The sequence below is a fragment of the Pogoniulus pusillus genome, chromosome 3 (assembly GCF_015220805.1).
Source record: "Pogoniulus pusillus isolate bPogPus1 chromosome 3, bPogPus1.pri, whole genome shotgun sequence".
NCBI classification, from domain to species: Eukaryota; Metazoa; Chordata; class Aves; order Piciformes; family Lybiidae; genus Pogoniulus; species Pogoniulus pusillus.
The window spans coordinates 17847784-17867502 of record NC_087266.1 but is presented as its reverse complement, the minus strand read 5'-3'; the positions used below and the strand labels follow the sequence as shown (position 1 = coordinate 17867502).

Genomic DNA, 19719 nt, shown 5'->3' with positions numbered 1-19719 from the left:
CAAAATGAGCCTGATTTATTTCACGTGAATCACCCAAAGCCAGTAATACTTTTTGCAACTTTAGATGTGTTTATCTTTCCCTTAGTCCTCTAGTTACAAAGCATCATGTTACATAGTCTGTCCAAAACTGTAAATAAAAACCAGATTTTCCTGGCATACAAGGTAAGCGAAAGAAATTGTTTGTGAAGACAGCATTTTATGTGTATTTTCATACTGTATTTAGTAAGAACCTGAAACAAATAACACTTTCTGTAATATTTTTAGAGCATAAAGAACTAAAAATGTCATCTCGCACAAATCCTGAAGCACAAAAGAACAGCTCAGCTTCCTTTCTGGGATTCAGATCACCCTTTGCTTGGCATTTCTCCTTTAGAAAATCAAGGAAAAACCAGACCCAGAAGCAACCACGGTGAGCTATAATCAGAACACTCATTATTGCCAGCTTTGTAAAAAAAGTGTATGAATTGTTCTACATTTTGCTTAGAAAACTTTGCTAAAATTATTTTTCCAGTCTCTTGTCTTTCATCTCATTGGGGAGACTGAGATTTTACTTGCTCATGTAATGAAATATTGTCTGGTTTGTGTCAGAAAAAGGACTAAGTGGCAAGTAATAGGTAAAGACTCTAAGCTACATCTATTTTGTTCAGGTTTTGCATAAAGGCTTTTAGTGTCTGAAGGCCTCTAGACATAGCAGTGTCAGTGTCCTATTAAATTCCCTCGCAAGAGGACAAGGTGCAAAACACACGGGCATCTAGTGCCCTATGGCGGTGATACAACAGGAAAGAGTAGCTTTCCAGGCCACGGCAGAGAGTAGCGGCCCCAGGCAGCTCTGCTGCATCAGTTCCCACCATTTCTAGCCCAGAGGCAGCTTAGAGGCTGGCCGGTAGCTTTAGCTGTAGCCGGGCGGAGTGGACTGCTCTCCAGTGCTTTTGTCTTCTGTGCTTCCTCAAAGCTTTCGTTTCAACTGTGTATGAAGCAAACATGGTCTCATGTGCAGTGCTGGAGTTACTGTTTGAAGAGAATCCTTCTCCCTTGCCATCCATAGGGTTAAAGCTGATGTTCGGAGGGAAGCAGGGAGGAGGGGGGTCGGGGGTCGTTACTCTTGGGTTATTTGAGCTGTCTCTCCTAACTTTTGTCCTGTATTTCGAGCTTCTGAGCAAAATAGTATTATTTTTGTGTGCATCTTAGGGTAGTTCATGGGACTGGAAATCGTTGATAAAGGTGCATTGTGCAGAGCTGTGAAATCTAAATATGAAGCTGCAAGGTCTTTGGCACGAAGAGCTCCTTTCAACTCTGTGAATATCAGGCTGCTACTCTGGTCCGTGTCTGGGGCTCTTAGGTGGCAAGACGCTAAAAAAGGAGCAGCTATAAAAAACAATGACAGAGATTGAAAACCTATAAAGAAATTATGGTTAGCCTGATGCTTAGGTTTTGTAGCATAGCAGCTTGCCATTGCGGAGTGTTTGCATCAAAGCAGATTTAGGAAGAGGTTTGAATGCAGGCCAGTGAGGTTAGCTTTGTAGATGTTTACTGGTTCCAATTCTACAGAGCAATGCAGCATAGGGGAAGAAAAAGGCACAGATTTAACACTGCTCCATACACGTCATCTGCTCCCTCCTCCCACTCCCTTCTCTCTCCTGTGACCTGGTAATGCCCCCTGTGCTGGGACACACTGACAACAGACCACAGCCCGCCCTGCAGAATAAAGGGGCACTGTGTACCTGAGAAACGTTCCAAGGGAGCTTCATCCAGGTGGATGGTAAGGTGCCAGTGCAAGGCTGGCAAGAAGGGTCTAAATTTTACTCTAGAACCTAATCTAAGCATTAAAATAATTTCTTAAGGAAAAAAAACGTGAAGGGAGAAAAAAACCTAAACAACAGCAAACCAGTGCCTACTCATTGTGTCATCTTTTCTAATACGAACACATTAGAGTTTTCCACTAAAAATCTGTTTTATCTCAGGCTCAGACACCACTGATTTCTTACCGAGTGCAGCTTGAAAAATAAACAAGTCAATCCTGACGTGTAACTGAGCTGATTGCTACATTTTCTAGACACGCCTCTCTGTCGAAAATTTCCCCCACCCTCTTCTAGGTGTTGCCGTGGCATGTGGTTTGCTTTATGCATAGACAAAGCACTGAAATGGTCTGCCTCTCATCAGGTAGAGTTATTTTGGAGAGCTAGGGAAATGCAGTAGGAGACAGCACTGTAAATCCCATAAGTAAGCCTAACTGGCAGAAGCTTTTAAATTGCCTAAGTATTAATGGCTGTGTAGAGGGTCCTTCCTGTACCGGACAGACCTTTTCTAGCTGCAGTGGTGTTTTGCTGTGAGAACGAATTATGGATGCTGCAGAAAAGACCGTGCTTATATGGAGATACAGAAGATGCTGATAGAAGGTTTGTAAGTGTACTCTGAAATGTTTGATCATTTTTGGTTCAGAAGTGTCCACTTTCATCTGTATTCTTCTCTTATGTGTTAGTGTGATTCATACTGGAAAAGAAATGCTGTTTAACTGTGTTTTCAGCATGTTTGAGTTAAGACTTTGTTGCTTAGCTGGCTTCTTACATGGCACTGATGAGAATAGTATATAGAAGAAAACAGACTACACTCTGATACTAGACAACTCAAGAGATGTCCTAGGGAAGACAGGTGCCTCCATGAAAATACTAATTTGCAGTAGATTTTAGCTCATGGATTTGTGTTATTGTTACCAGTATTGATAGCAGTAAATGAGTCATCCTTTGCTACTAATCTTGCATTTGGTTGTCACAGAAAAGATACATATGTACTTAAGTTGAAAAGTATAAAATATAACTTCTTGCTTTCCATAGAGAGCAGCATTTTTCTGATGGCAAATATTTCTGAACTTGAGCAATAATTTAACTTCTGTTTATGACTAATATATAATGCTTGCAAGTATATGTGTGTGTGTGTGCAAAATAATGTAAACATTGCTCAATATCCATAACAGAAAAAGAAAATAACTTTTTTTTTCTAGGATTAGGCAATATTTTTCTTAAAGTAAGCAAAATTTTGATTCTGAAATGCTGAAAAATTTAGAAGAGTTCAGAAAAAATCACAAGGTAGTTTGAGAAGTGGAGAGATTGGCATAGGGAAAGGATTAAAATAACACTGTCTCTTGGCAGGGACGAAAATAAAGCAGGATGCAATGACCAGTTATTTCTGAAAGAAGAGTGACAACAAAGACATGGAGGAATTACAATAGTGCCAGAGGTGCAAATGAATATTTAATTTTTGCCTAGACTATCAGAAGACATTTCCAACTAACATGTCTACTTCATGTAGTTTCTTTGCAAGGAGCAATGAATCCAACATCAAGCATAGCAGCATCAAGCAGGGAGAACTGTAGAATGGCTTTGCACAGTAAAGCTGGGGGAAAAAAGAGAGCTATTAATAAAGCTTTTACCTTTTTTGTTATGCATATAGTTAAGGTAACTCTCTAAGCCACAGAATTTCACTGGGTTGGTTTGAATAAAATAATTGTAAAAAACTCTGAAACAAGAGTTTCAATCTTAATTTGTTGAAGAAGCATTAAAACACATTCAATATTATTTTAGTTTAAAGGAGGAGCTACGTACATCAGAGTCCTGGTTCACGAGCAGTATCCCACTGAGTTAATGGCTGTTCTTATTAAGTGCTACAAGGAAGTCAGGAATTTCAGATTCAGTTTGACTGGCTGGCTCCTAAGCCCACTGAGCTCAGCAGGCTTTTTTCCCTTTGATTTCAGTGGGACCCCATGTCAGAGAGGAATCCTGGTTTTATAGTTCACAATTAGAGGAGCAAAAACAAATTGCACCTTTCAAATGTTCTTCCCTGCCTGCAAGCACATTGCAAACAAATGACAAAGCACTTCAGGAGGAAAGGCTAGGCCACAAAGAACTTGCCAGCAAGCCGGTTTATACTTGCTGTTGAAGCACAATAAAGTAGTCTACCTGAGCGCAAGTAGGTTCTAAAAGCCTAAGAACAAGGTCATTTAAAAAGACTGTGAGACAAACAGGACTGAGCAGAACTGTCTTTCCCTACTTCACTTTCTCTCAAGAATTAACTTCCTGGGAAAAAACAATTTCTGAGACAAGGAAGAATTGGCAGTAAGTAAAAGCTGAGCTTCAGGGCTTTTAAAGGGACTGGGTTTGCTTAGCTGTAAAATAAGAATCTGCAGACTTAAATAGGCTGAGTGAAGTCAAGCCTTGTTCTTGTTCTTTGGGTGTTTGTTTGGGTTGGTTTTTGTTTAATTTTGCATTTGTGTGTCTGCAAGTCACCTCGTAGAACAGAATACCTTTCATGTTCAGGGTTTCTCAGCTTGTTCTAACCACTGTATTACTCACAGATGCTCTAGCCAGTTCTCTGCCGAGCCTATGCAGTCCTGTGTGGCTTAGGAAGGCAGATGAGCCTTCTACCATGTGTTAAAAAATCGTAAATAAATACAGGCTGTTTCAGGTGAATGGCAACAAGTTCCAAAGTTCACACTGAAACTATCTGCCATATGTATCTTTTTCTCAGGGGCAGAGCTCAATTCTTGTATCTGAAAAGGTTAATGTAGAAGAGAAAATCAGTGTCGTTGCAAACCACTTACAGGAGCTACTCGTAGTGCCAACTAAGTGATTGTAGTTTGGAAAAGGACATAGTATCACCTAATCCTAATGCTGAATCAAAGCAGTTCTCTTATGGCTGTTGCAGACACTGAGATATCAGTAAGTTGAGTTAATTCTTAGCTGCGCAGCTACATTTGCAAGCTGACAAGGCCAAACTGAATGGTACACTTCCCCAGCATTTCTTTGTTAGCAGGGTACTTTGAAGGGAGGATGGATCCTTAATAGAGCAGTCTTTTTTCAATTGGTTTTCAGTAAAGAGAAACTGCTGCACATTTGCCACCTGGTAAAATTACGTCACATTCCCTTTCAAAGCCAACATTTCAATCCTTCTGTCTACAGATATGACAGCTCTGCTAGCCCATCTTCGAAAGCAGAAGAAATGGCAACAGTAAGTACAACTTCATTGTCAGCAGTGTTTAAACCAAAGATTTTTCAAAGATTAGTCTCCTTTGTTTAGGCTGTTGATACAGCACTTGTTTAAATAGAATTCTGGTTTTAAACACTGAATATAAAGTCTGTGTTGTGAGCACATTGAATGACCTTGTCCTGTTATCTGTACAAGGCCAAATATTTCCTAGGTAATCCCTAAGTGCAACTCTGATCAGATTTTAGTTCTTTCTTAAGGAGGGAATAATTGTGTGGTTGACTTCCAAGGCCAAAACTGACATATTTTGGTAACTGGCAGCAACCTGCAAGTAGGTCAAAACTGACATAAATAATCTAGTATATTTACTTTGTTTAGTTATATTTGTACAGGGGTGAAAAAGAGTAGTTGACTTGGGCAGGCCTTAAGCTAGAGACTCTCAAGCCACATTTCTATGCATGGAATTACTGTGTAAATGTGAATTTCGACAGTAGGAAATTATTATTTGGCTGAATATTCTATTTTCTAAGCACAAGCTCAATTTAAGGATGAAACACCAGGTTTATTTCTGATGTCACTTAAGTGCATGCTGTGGAAATAAACAGATTTCCAATGATTATGTTTGCTATTTTAATTACTTTATTGCCTTGTATTATTAACATGTCTTTCCTTCACTTCACCTCTGTGGTATAACCACAAAGGGGACTAAGGAGGTATACAGTATATAATCAAAGGTGTAGAGGAGGTAATTTGGCCACCTCCCTTCTCTCATATTTCAAAAACAAAGGTATAACCTATATTAATATATTGCTGAACAAAGATCTTATCAGAGAATCCTGCCTATCACATAAATAGATTATTATAGCTAGACAAATACAATATTAGAAATACTAAGAACTAAAAAGTAGGAAGAGGTTTTACTTAAAAAAAAAGGAGGAGGAGGAGTCTCAGCTAAAGTGAATCAGCAGTTCAGAAGTCATCTGCAGTTTTCCCATCTGAGACTGTGAGCTGTGAGAAATGTGGATAGAACAGGAACCTCTACAGCTTAATAAGTAAACTAAACTCAGGAAATAGGATGACATTTTCCCCACAGCTAAGGTAATTTATCACAGCTCCCTAAAGTGCTGCAACATGAAAACTGACTGTGGTGTTAAATGATTCATTCTCTGTTGGGAGGTCAGTGTGTAGATTTTAGAATGTGCTGGTCAAGAAAGAAGTGATTAAGAAGAACTGAGTCCCTTGGAAGGCTGTCCTGAGGGGCCAAGGAGTCCAGAAAGGCTAGACACTGTTCAAGAGAGAACTCTTAAAGGCACAGAAACAGGCATCCCCATGTGCTGAAAGGCAAGTTGGCAAGGAATAAGGCTGGCCTGGCTAAATAGACATTTGGCTGCTGCTTAGGGAGGAGAATTGGAAGAAGTGCAGGCCACTCATGAGGGCTACAAGATTCTAATGCGACTATACATTGGCCAAAGCCCAACTGGAAATTAATTTGGCTTTGTCTGTTAAAGAGAACAGGAAATCCTTCTACAAGTACATTAGCAACAAAAGGAGGACTAAGGAGAATTTCTGTCCTTTGTTGGATTTAGGGGGCAACATAGTGGCCAAGGATGGTGAAAAGGCTGAAGTACTTAAGACCTTCTTTGCATCTGTCTTTAGAGTTAAGATCAGTTGTTTGCTAGATACCCAGCCTCCTGAGCTGGAAGATAATGATGGGGAGCAGAATGAAACCCCCATAGTCCAAGAGGAGTTAGTTGGTGACCTGTTGCACCACTTATGCATAAGACCATGGGGCAGGATGACATACATTTGAGAGTACTGAGAGAGATAGTGGAAATGCTCACCAAGCTGCTTTCCATCACTTACCACCAGCACTGGCTAAGTGATATGGTCATAGCTGACTGGAGATTAGTAAATGTGATGCTGGCAAAGGGGGGCTGGAAGGAGGGCCCAGGAAACTACTGACAGAATCACAGGATCATTCAGGCTGGATGGTCAAGACCCTCTCAGTCTGACCACAGTGCTAGGAAAGGTCATGGAGCAGGTTATCTTGAGTGCCATTAGGGCATGTGCAGGGCAATCAGATGATCAGGCCTAGTTAGCATGGGTTCATGAAAGGCAGGTCCTCCTGATCTCCTTCTACTACAGGATGACCCACTTAATGAATGGAGAAAAGGCTATGGATGTGGTTTATCTGGACTTGAGTAAAGCCTTTGACAAGGTTTTCCACAACATCCTCCTGGAAACACTGTCTGCTCATGGCTTGGATGGGTGGACAATTCACTGGGTTAAGAACTGGCTTAATGGTCAGGCTTAAAAGAGTGGTGGTGAATGGAGTTAAATGAAGTTGGTGGTCAGTCACTAGTGGTGTTCCCCAGGTCTTAGTATTTGGGCCAGTTCTCTTCAATATCTTTATCAATGATCTGGATGAGGGAATCAAGTGCATCCTCAGTAAGTTTGCAGATGACACTAGATTGGGTGAGAGTGTTGATTAGCTTGAGGGTAGAAATGGTCTGCAAAGAGATTTGGACAGGCTGGATCAATGGGCTGAGGTCAGTTGTATGTTTTAACAAAGCCAAGTGTCAGGTCCTGCACTTGGGTCACGACAACCCTATGTAATGCTGCACACTTGGCACAGAGTGGCTGGAAAGTCACCTGGTGGAAAAGTACTTGGGCCTGTTGGTTGACAGCTCTCTGAACATCAGCCAGCAATGTGCTCAGGTGGACAAGAAGGCCACCTGTATTGAGGTGGTGGTCAGTCTCCTCTCTCTATTATCAAGTGATAGGACAAGAGGAAATGGCCTCAAATTGTGTTAGGGGATGTTTAGCTTGAATATTAGGAAAAAAACATTGGAGTATGTTGCCCAGGGCGGTGGTGGAGTCCCTGTCCCTGGAGGTGTTCAAGAAACATGTGGAGGTGGCATTTCAGGATGTGGTTTAATGGTCATGGTGGTATTAGGTCAGTGGTTGGATTCAATTCTATGATTGTATGATAACTCTTGTATCCAAAACATGATACCATATGAGGAGAAGATGAGGAAATCTCCTTATTACATATGTAAAAGTCTCTGAAATGCATGCAGCTTTACAATCCTCAGTTGCATATTTTAATAATATGATACTTAATGGACCCACAAAGAGTTTACTCACCTTGTGACACCATTTGTGATGTGACACATGAAACATGACACATGAAACATGACTTGAACCCACATGTAGAACTAAAATCACATTGCTTTACAATTTTCAACAGATTGAAATGTGTAATTCCCCAATGTCAGCTGGAACAAGTGGTCATTCTTTTGATGCAAACCAAAATGAAATGATGGAAAAAAGTACAGAGGAATGGAATGAACAACTAGAGAAGGAGTTTTTCAGTGGTAAGTGTGTGTCTGTACTTTGTTATGATGTTATTGTTACCAGAAGTAACTGTGGTGACTGATTTTTACAGCACAGGCTGTGAAAATACAGATCATTAGTATTAGTATAATGGCTACTTTTTGCTGGCTTCATCTGCTGGCTTTATCTGCCAGCAGAATGTCTCTTCTGACTTTGACCTCAAGATTCAGTGGTCACTCTGAACAGTACATTTCATACTGATCTGGTTCAGAAGCAGACATTTGTCTCTGCTGATTCTGACAAGAATCCTTTAGATGCAGACATGCAATTAAATGAGAAGAATTTTGTCCCAGTTTCTTGCATGCATATTTTTGATAATGAGTTACTGAGCCTGATTTTATGAATGTAAAGCCTCAGACCATAGAAGCAAGTGGCATTATTACATTCAGTTAGCTTTCTGGGAGCCCTTATAGCACCAGTCAAAAATTGATGTATTTTTCATGTTGTTCGTTTGTTTGTTTTCCTCACTGCTGGGAAGAAAGGCATGACTAGACCCAGCCTTTAAGTATACAGATGTATTCTTCCATAAATTTTCTCAGATCTATGCAAAAAAAAAATCCATGAATATTACTTTCTACCACCCAAAATTACAAGAGAACACAAGATTGAAAGCATGATTGGGAAGCAATGGGCAAAATGACAGTGCTGGGAGAGCTCTGCATGGTGGACAATGGTTCTTCTGAAACTCACATGCTTGTCACATTATTTGTGTGTCTGTGTGTGCACACTTGCCCACAGACAGACAAAAACTATTTATAGCTTGGCTGATGTCCTCCAAAAAGAAGACTCAAAAACAACTTGCCTTTTTTATTGCTCAAACTGACTCTCTCTATGCTGAAGAGAAACTTAAGAGTAATGAATAAATTTAGTACCAGTGTATCACCTTCTATTTCGTAACGTTTCTGTACTATTAGCACAGATGTGTACTGATTGATCTCTCAGGTTTTTTTATTTAAATGGGTTAGGAAATGCTGTAACAGAAGAGCTATATCCACTTGTGTTTATGTCTCAGGTGTGCTATTTTCAAAATACAACTGGCAAAGGCATAATTGGTTTTGCCAATAAAAATACTTTAAATACGCTGCTGTCACTTGGTCTTATGTCTCATTATCTTGGTTAGCTGACTGGTATAGTGTTTCACTGCAGTTCATGAGGCTGTCTGTATATATAAATACAGCCTTGTTGCTACAATGAATCACAAGTAACTATTTCACTACCCTTTCTTTATCCAGAAAATGCCACTTTCAGTGCTCATTTTAAAGTAATAAGCTCCAGTTTAGTGGAGAATTCTTTTCTGAGCGAAACAAACAGTGGACATACCAGACTACTGAATATGCTTGTTTGATGGTTTGCAGGATTCTGTGTTTTGATCACAGTTACATCATAACTGTGCTTTGTGAACATGTAGAAGGGTTTCCTTAGTGATTCAGGGATTTTTTTTTTTGCTTCCAAACTAGATTGGAAAATTATAGAGACATATAGAGTGCATGAGTAAGAATTCAGACTTGAATTGTTTCATTTTCTTCTAAATAGTATAAGGACTGGCATTTACATGAAGAGCACTTTAAAGGCCAATCATGGAGCAATGCATTTTTGTCCTTGTAGTGACTGCTGAAAAGTCCTGTGGAAGAAGAAGCATGTGTGGTTTGGGAAGGGTTTTGAAAGCTGTGAAGCTGACTCCTTTCAAAACCAGTCCTGGTTGGTAATATAGTCCAAGAAACTTTTTAGCATAAATGATAGTCAACAGATTTTTAAACTAAATAAGCCCACGTTTTCTTGTGTTTTGGGTTTTTTTGTGTGTGCAGTTCTAAATGATCTGGATGACCAGCTAGCCCAGGAGCAAGCCCAAGACCCATTGGACAGGACAGTTTCTACTAGCAGTGCATCAAATGGCCAAGGTATTAGTGCATTCCCTGCTTCCAAAAGGCAGACTGCTAGTAGGATACAACCAAGAAATGACTGGAGCGACAAGCCTAACACATTGTTTGCAGATGGACTGAGAACAATAAGAGCCAAAGATGAACACAAGATTTTCATCAGACCAAGGAGATTACGCAGTGCATACATAAACTGGCACCAGACAGCCTTCCTGGAAGATTGTGGATACGCTGATCCAGTCAAAGGAAATCCTTACCTGCTAAGCAACAGGCTGTCTTCTGTTTCTTTCGGACGGTCTTCAGAAGGTAGCTTATATCCTCCTTCTGTAACACAGAATAGTGGATTTAGGCACAAGAGCTGTATGAACAGAGATACAGCTGGCAGAAGTTACTCTGTATCTTCCCTTCGGAGACGTCCATCACTGGGATCTTCTGACCAGCTGTCAGCATCTCGTTTGCAATATCCATTGGCAAGGGAGAGCAACAACAGTTTTGTACCGCGATTTGGTCGACAGAACCCAAAGAGAATTCCTCTGTCTTCTATTGTATGGAACAACACACCAGACCCTCCTGGACAAACAGCAGCTCAAGAAAAAATGTTTAGAACTCAATCACTGATGGAGTTTCATGATGCTGACCATGGTAGATATCCTAGCTCTTTGCAAGAAACCAAGAAATATGCATGTTATCACTCAAAACACCACTACAGAAGATCTATTTCAAGCAGCAGTTGCATTAGCAGAGTTAGTTGCCCTGACAAAGCTACTTCTCCACTTCCCTTTGATAACTGGGAAAATTATCCAATATACAAATCAGAAAATAATCTCTCTAGATCCTCCTATAGAGATACTTCTCACAGCAAGTTGCATGCAAACCAAAAAAAATCTTATGGAAGAAAAGACAGCTATCCTTCTTGGACTGATATTCCACAGTACTACAGTGATGAAGCATTTATTTCCCCCGATGACAGCTTTGAAGTGATTATGGCTAATTTAAATGACCAACAGTGGGCACATACAAAGACTGCCAAGTTTGGTTCACAGTGCTTGCGAAACGATTTTAATGTGTATTCTCCAGAGAATACAAATATTAAAAGGATGACAAGAAGTGCAAATAGAACCTTTTCAGAATTCACAGACAGCTGTCAGCCTTGGCAGAGCTGTAACTCTCCAGCTTCTCCATCTAGTACCAGAAGTGATGAGTCAATCTTTTCTAACTTGAAGGACCAAACAAAACCTTTAGGATTAAAGAGGAATTCAGTCATTGCTTCCCAAAGAAGTGCAAAGGCAGACTTTACACAGCTAGAAAAGGTTGACGGTATGGAACTGCCAGATGAAGAAATGCTGGTACAGTCAGCTTCTCAACAAGCAGGTACAAACTACAACACCCACAGCCTTCCCTCTAACGGCCCTGCTTCTGCCATGTTGCAAAGCGATGCTTGTCTCTTTAATACAGTGAGGTCAAAGAGACAAACCCAAGTCACTAGCAGAGGAGACACTGCAAAAATGTATACTCCGAATGGTGATAGAAGAAATGTACAAATGAAGGAAAACAATTTCTCACCTCACAGTGTGTTCAGTCAGCCTCCCTGTATGTTGCCAGCTGGTGACAGCAGAAAAGAACCTTTTCTTCCAAGTCAGAAAGGATGGGAACATAATCTGCCTTATGCAGCAAAAAGAGGCAGCATCAAACAGGAAGATCAGAGTGCAGATGCTATTAACCAGGCTGCTCCAAAGAGAAAGTCCTCACTGTTCAATGTTGCTCCAGCTCCACCCACTGAAAATTTGGCAAACTGTCAAGGCATGTTGTCCTGTCCTGAACGTTCATTGAGCTCCCCACAAAGCTCTCCACAAGCACTTTCTCATAAAGACAATTCTAAGGGTTTAGGAACGCTAACTACGTCTTCAGTAAATTACAGAGCCACCAAACCTCCAGCAGAAGATGGAAAAACAGCTCAAGTGAGCAAAATAGGTGTTAACAGAGAGACTTCACAGGAAACGCTGCAAAATACAAGCACTTTAGTTAGTAAGGACTGCAATGGACAATTCACTACTAGCTCTCCTCAAAATGGAAATTCTGGAAATACTTTTATGCACAGGTTTAATGGAGACCCCAAGTCCTCTGAACATAGTTTAAATTATTTTTGCCTTGAAAAAGAAAGTGGAAAAATAAGGCGAAGTTCGCCTTGCATTGAAAGGCTTCACAAGGAAGACGGCTCACTGAGACATATGAGTAGCTGCAGCATTACTGGCTCTCCCAGCAGAAACAAACTCACTTCTCCTGACTCACTTGTTATTTACTACACATTGCCTAGAAAATCTGCTAGCATTTCTGGCAGTATTATGTCAGATACGCCCATCTCCTTACCTAGAGAAATGAGAGCAACACATGATTGTTTAAGGTCTGAAATGCCACATAGAGCTGATGCCTTTTGCTCTCATCAAAGAGATGTGTCTTATTTAGACTCAAAACCTTCCATTTTAACATCAACATCATTAAATACTGCTGCAAGTAACAAAGGAAAAGATTACTCCAGTCCTTTTAACAAGAGTCCTAATGATTCAGTAAGTAGTAGTACATCGGTTGAACTGACAGATAGATGCAAACATCTAAGCAGACAAGAATACTCTGTGTTTTCAGACTGTAAGGAGAGGGGGAGTTTTTTGCAGAAGTACAAAACTACAAGCACATTTACAGTTTGTGTTGATGAAGATAATGTCAAGTATCATGAACTAGTTTCAATTTATTACACATTACCACGGAGGCATTCAAGAACATTTTGCAACCTCTTTAGAGATAATCCAGAGGATGCAGATTTACCTGCTGAATCACCAAGAATACAAAACAAGAAAAATGAAGGCCATGTGAGTTTAGGAAATGTTTTCTTCCCCAGTACTTTGGAAAAAGAGGTGCCTTCATATTTTTGCGACGAAGTACCTTCAGCTCTGGCCACACCTCAGAACTCAGAAATTGCTATTGATAGTGACAAAGAGAATTCTCACTTACCTCCTAGCTCTGAGAAGATAGGTACTTCAAAGTCAGTAAGTATGGCACATAGTAAGAAAGATAGTTCAGCAGATTTTTCATTAGCAGAAAATGTGCTTTCTGCTATGGTGACAAAAGAAACTCCTTTTGGTGGTCCACAACCCACTACGGTAGTGGCTAAGTCAGGCAAGGCCATTTCTGATGCTTCAAGCATCAGCCAAGCTTCAAGCCAAAATACAGAAATGTGTTTGAAAGAAAAGAAGGAAATTTTACAAACAGCCCCACTGCTAATGTCCACTTTACCAACGTCTCCCAAGACAAGCAGATGTTTAGAGAATCCTTCATATTCAACAAATAAAAATACTATATGGAAGGGAAACTCAGAAAACTGTTGTCAGCCTCCTAAAGTAAACACCAATAAACACCTGAACAGTTCACTCCTCCATCCAGGAGAGAAGAGTTCCCTTGAAAGGAACGGGAACACAGAGCATGCTGACATGCCACCTCCTCCTGTGGGAGACACATGCAGGGATAGTACTGCAGTTGAAGAGGGGGTAAATTTCCTACACCAAACCACCCCTCTGTATAATAATAAATGTAGTAGACTGCAATTAAGGGTTGACAGTTCAAGAAAAAATGCAAATTACTTAAATTGTTGTAGTAAAATGCTTTCAGAGGCTCAGAACAAAGTATCTGAGGTAAGCACAGCTTCCTGCGCTGATCCATTACTTCAGCTAGGCAAAGTGATTAGCACAGGTACAGGTGAATTAAAGAATTCAAAAAACACAAGAGAGCAAAACTTGCAGAGTACTCAAATGAGTAAAGATTATAGTGGTTTGCAGGAATCAGAGAGGCTCAGTGAAGGCAACTTGAACATTAACTATAAAGATAAAACCCTCAGGATTACACCAGATCAGAGAGTAACACAGAGTGCAGAAGATGAGAATAAGCTTATCTCAGACTGCACAAGAGACAAAGTGAAGGACATAGAGAAAAGGAAGAACAGAGCTTCAATTAAAAATAAACTGGCAGCTGTTTACAAAACAAGTAGAAAATTTTCCAGTAAAAATTTACCCCCAAAACCACACATAAGTAACATTTTTTCACAGAATGATGGAAGTGCCACTTCTTTAGAGGTTGACACGTCCCTCGACTCATTGATTGCAACAGATTCCCAACAGCCATTCCTCCAGTTGGACAAGGAAAATCAGAACCACAGTCTGGACCCTGATAAGTGTATGCCAAGACCAAGAACAGCTGAGAATAAGACTCAAAATCAGAATGATCCTTCTTTGCTTGTTAATAATACCAATTGGAGGTCTCTTACAAGCTTATACACCCCAAAAGAAGCCACAGGTCCCAAAAAGACTACAGTGAAAGTGGAAAATAGGCCAAGTCTTACAACTCTATTTCCAGATAAAGTAGCAACAACAAGAAATAATAATTCTGAAACACTTGATGTCAGGTTAGAAAGCAAAACCCAGCCCATCTTTTCCAGAGCTACTACATCAGATGCACTGGATGATGAGAAAAGAAGAGCTAGCAGTCGCGCCTGCAGTCCTCCCTTGCCACTTTTAACAGACAAAAACTCAAACATGTATATAACTAACTGCTTGCAGGCAGATGTGTGTCCAGAGCAAAACCTGACTTCCCTGACAGTGCTTGATCGGTGTCAAAATACCACTCAATCTACTAGCTTAAAAAATGCTAACCTGCACAGCTGTCAGCTGCGCAGGAGTCATGCCAAAAGTCAGCGTGAGCGTCACCTTTCTGAGGGTGTGTGTCCTCTGGATTCCAGTGAGACTTTTGCCTCAGGAAGCAATATTCTACCCAAACATGGTACACACGGGAAGAGATATAAATCTTACTCGGAGCTGTTGTCGTGTGATGAAAATGAAAACTGGGCGTCAGATGATGAAAAGTGTTACAGCACCAGAAATTTGTATCCTTCTGTTGAATTTGGTATATTTGGCAAAGAGCAGCAGTTGGCTTTCCTGGAAAATATCAAGAGGTCACTCACAGAAGGGCGCTTATGGAGACCTTATCTTCTTAATAACCCTGGTGCTCTCGGAGATGGAGAGCCCCCATCTATAAACAGGGCTGAGCTTTTGAGCTCAAGTTCCACTGGGAGCAAAATGTCATCAGCTGCTTCGTCCCCCAGAGACCTGACTGATACCTATCAGGAATTCCCAGAAGCTTATTCAGACTCAGACAGTGATACCACTACTGATGATGAGTACTACCTGGATGAGATAGATAAAGAATCTGAGCTATGAAGAGCACATGGTACTCAGATAGCACTCAGTCATTTCTGGGCAGCCAAAGCCATTAAAAAAATACTTTGAGACAGTTCTTGTGCTGCTATAAATTCGTGGAACTTCACTTTAAAGAAATTAGTTATGTTAGCTAAGCATTTGACTTTGGTATTAAATATGTGGCCTCATCATTGTTATTTCTCCCAGGGAAAAACAATGTTAAAAATTCTCTTCCCAAAATAATAGAAAGTAAACAGCTGTGGAGCTCTGGGCAATGTAACTCCAGAGATGGCTTTCCTCTGAGTCAGCAAGCAGTGGCTTAGGCTCCTGCCAGCTACACAGTGCTGAGAAGGATAATTCATAGCACAACTTTGTCTTAAAAGGCTGAACAGAAAACCGAGAGGTTACTTTGCTGATAAATTGTTGATTCTCCTGACTTAGCAAATCAGTCCTACCCACATACCCAATAAACATCCCCACAAAACAAAACCTGTTCCATTTCTACAGCACATAGTATATTAATGTTCTTTCTCTGCATTCCTGGCATGTGTAGCAGCAGTATCTCCAGTGATGTTCATTCTGCTGTCAGGTTGAGGTGGATTCCACACCAGGATTTTTCTCCTTAACATTCCAGTGAGCAGTGTGAGTTGCAGAAGTGCTGCTGGAGCATAGGAGACACCTTAGCAAAGGTCATAGCACTGGAAACCTCACTGAAATTCCCGAGGATGTTAAGAAACTGAGCCGAGCATGGAAATGTGCTTTTCAGATGTGGGAGGTTCATAACCACAGCTTTGGTTACAGCTGGGATGAACGGCCAGAGTTTTGCCCTTGACTTGGGAGCAGGTTAATTCAGATTAATAATCTGATACTTTAAACCATGCACAATGTAAAACTACTGTATTTATTTTCTATATAAACCTCATAGGTTGAATCCTAAGCTGTCCTGACAGTGAGGAGGCAGCCACGACCAATACCACTTGTTATGTCTGATGCTGCCTCTGTGCTCAGCCAGTCTCAGGGTGAAGCCCCTGTAGCTGCTGGGCTCTCCAAGAGAGCACTTGGCTGGGTCGATTCTGTGCCGCACAGGCTGGCAGGGTTTCATGTACAAAGTAAACAAAACCAGTAAGAAATGCCTTTTGCTAAATGACCATCCCTTTTTGACATTTTTCAACTATTCTCACTGTCACCATATTACTTTTTATCCTTCAAACTGAACATCTCTAAGCATTTTCCAGTAGCTCCATGCTACTGATGTAAGATTGTTACTCAGTAGCCAAAACTTGTCCCTGGCCATTCGATTTCTAAGTAAGCTTTGATCTTCTTATGCAAAATCAGAAGTGGCTCACTGAGCCAGAAAAAATGGTAATTTTTAATACTTTAATTTCCCATGTGGTCTGAAGCGATGATCCATATTTTTTAATACACTTTTCCAAGAAAATTTCTGTAAGACATGATTATATTTTTGTAACTGTAAGGATGGTGTATCAGTATATTAAAATACTGCATTTTACACAAGCAATGCTTGTGTAAACAAGAGACTAAAAGGTGAAAATATTTCAGTGGGTAACTGGCATCCTTATTTTTTTATACTGTAAACTTCGTTAAAGAAGTGGGTCTGTAGTTCAAATCTGTACTGATATATATATTGAGATATATATTGAGATATATATATATATATATATATAAAGTATTATTACTTTATACTAGGGGTAATTTGTCTTTGGTTGTACATAGAAAGACTTAATATAAACTATGTATTTATACTCAGAAGTGCCTGCTTTGGAAGGATGCAAGTGTATGCTGACATATGCGATGCTGGAAGGAAATGACTAACATGTAATTGCTATCTTGTAAAATATGGTATTCAAGGAGAAATGTTTTTTTTCTGCAAAGAGCTCTACTTTATTTGTACAAGATGCTGTAGAGTCAGACAGTAAACCCAGCTGAGTACCAGCGAGGAATTTCTGCTGCTCTACATGCCTGCAAAATACGTTAATCCAAAAACTTGGAATACCAGCCTACAGAGGGGTAGAGAAGAATAAGACATTTACAAGGGAAGTACCTGGTCATAGACTTTTTTCTTAACTAGAAGTGGATGATTTAGAACATTTTTATTTGTAAATCTTCTCTCCCTGTTCAGCAGAAGATGGTTTAAGTTCTCACCTCGCTGACATCATTCCTTTCCATTTGCTATGTTATGTATATACAGGAAATCAGGTGGCTTCGTTTAATGTAAGCAAGTAAAAACTGCTCTGGGTCATAAACCACTTGTGGCAGATGGCACACAAACATTTGCACTGAAGAATGGTAGTGTGCAAAACTGTCAATTGTCTGGAAACCTAGGGAGAAATACCCTTTGAATAACAGTCAGCTCCCTTCAGTTCAGCAGAGCCAGATTTAGACACTTCTCTCTTCCAAGCTTTTTCTTTGGCAAAAGCATATTCTAGAAATGTTCCTAATTTATAGGATTTTAATATTTAAAATAATTTCTTTCAAATAAATTCTGCATTCCAATGGAAAAAAAAAGTATTTTTACTGTGTTTATTTTTCACTTAGTACAAATGCCACAGACAGTTTAATTTAAAACAATAATAAAATCCAGCATCTTAGTGTTGTTGCCAGTGTGCTGATGGCAAATGGTACCATACATTTAAAATGGGGCACCTGGTGTGGCTCAGGCCTGCTTGGTGCCACTCTAGCAATGTGCATAGTGCTGCTTCCTGGCAGCAGCTGATGAGCCTCTAGTACACGACGAGTTTTCCATCAAGAGTGTCTTTACAGTAAACATATTAACCCCTTAGTGAGCACTACGCCTAGAACTTGCCTCGGGGAGCCAGTTAGGGGGCAAGGGTAGTATTTGATGAGTAGTTCTATGAGGTGACAAGCTCCATGTGAAAATCACTTCCGCTGGAATTAACGCCTGTCTGCCACATGCAGTGTGACAATGTGTGACAGCAGCCACTGTCTTTCAGCCTTAATTACTACAGCCACTATGTGCGTTTCAGTGACGCAGTCCAATCTCATGGTTTCATCACAGGGTAGCTGAGACTGGGAGGGACCTCAGGAGGTCTCTTCTCCAACCTCCTACTCACAGCAGATTGTCTCTGATCTGTCTTTTGGCTTATGCCAATTGTCTCTCATCCTTCTGCCCTGTACTATCTCCTCAGTGATACTAAGGGCTTCTGTAAGGTCCATCCCTGCCCTGAGCCATTTCTGCTTCAGGCTGAACAAGTCTGTCTGCCCTAGCTGCTCATCACCGGGCCAGTGTTCCAGCCCCACCACCTCCTTGACCTGCAATGGATTTCATCCCATTTATGTGCCTTCTCTTGGAGAGATAATGCTGAATGTAGTATCTAGATGTGATCTAACAAGTAGTGAGCAGAGGGAGAATGACTCCTCCCTACCTCTGTCACTGTTACTGTTCATACAACCCAGGCTGCCACTGGCCATTATTACTGCCAGGACTTTCTGATGGCCCACATTTCCTTACTGCCCACTAGCACACCCAGGGCCATTCCCTTAGAGCTGCTCCCAACAGCTGCCCTCAGCCTGTGCCAGTGCAAGGGTGGCTCTTTCCCAGGGACAGGGCCACAGGAGCAACAAAATGCCCTGACACCCACCCCACCACTCCACCCCAGGACTCCTCCCACCCTGTCCATGGCCCAGGACACCACTTCAGCCCTAACTGGAGCCATCAGTTCCTGCCCTAGCAATGATGGACAACATTAGTTGCCATCTCCCTATGGCTTTGCCTGGCCAGCTATGGGCCCCACTGAGTTCAGTCCCACCTGTAGGCTGATGTCCCCAGGACCCTGCAGCCATCCCAGAGATGTGTCTGACCCCTGTTCCTCTCATGGGGCCTGATCTTCATCTGCAGATTGATGTCCCTGCTTGACCTCAGCACTGCCCTATCCCAGAAGCCAGGCCCCCATCCAACAAGGGCCTCCTGGCTGCCCCAGATACCATTAGCCATGGATAGTGTGGGCCCTAGTGAAGCCCTGCTGAAGGTCACGGTGCTGTGCTACTTAAGCCCACTTCTCAGGGAGCAGCCTGCCCTCGCTACTTCCTGACTCCCCGTGGCAGTGCTTTGGGTTGAATTTCACAGCCCATTCCTCTACTCTGTCCAGGTCCAGTCAGGATGGCAGCCCTGTTTGGCACCATCTGCAAATGCTACATGGAGCTCTGTATCATGCCAGGCCCCTGGTCAATGCACACTGACTGTTCCCAGT

General features: G+C 41.2%; 1 protein-coding gene and 1 long non-coding RNA gene across 2 annotated transcripts in view; one reads left to right on the top strand and one right to left on the bottom strand.

Annotated features, from left to right (window-relative positions):
• The window catches only part of EXPH5 (exophilin 5), a 39288-nt gene extending 23247 nt beyond the window's left edge, over positions 1-16041 (top strand). Inside the window, exons 3-6 of the mRNA XM_064140779.1 lie at positions 265-409; positions 4953-5001; positions 8228-8354; positions 10179-16041. Of these exons, the coding sequence (XP_063996849.1) occupies positions 265-409; positions 4953-5001; positions 8228-8354; positions 10179-15511 (5654 nt within the window). The 3' untranslated portion in view covers positions 15512-16041. The remainder of the gene's footprint in view (positions 1-264; positions 410-4952; positions 5002-8227; positions 8355-10178) is intronic.
• On the bottom strand, positions 3356-11834 carry LOC135173693 (uncharacterized). Its single transcript, XR_010301400.1, has 3 exons — positions 11814-11834; positions 10508-10574; positions 3356-3390 (listed from the first exon to the last, which is right to left on the bottom strand). It is a non-coding gene; the product is annotated as an uncharacterized LOC135173693 (long non-coding RNA).
• Positions 16042-19719: the final 3678 nt, after the last annotated feature.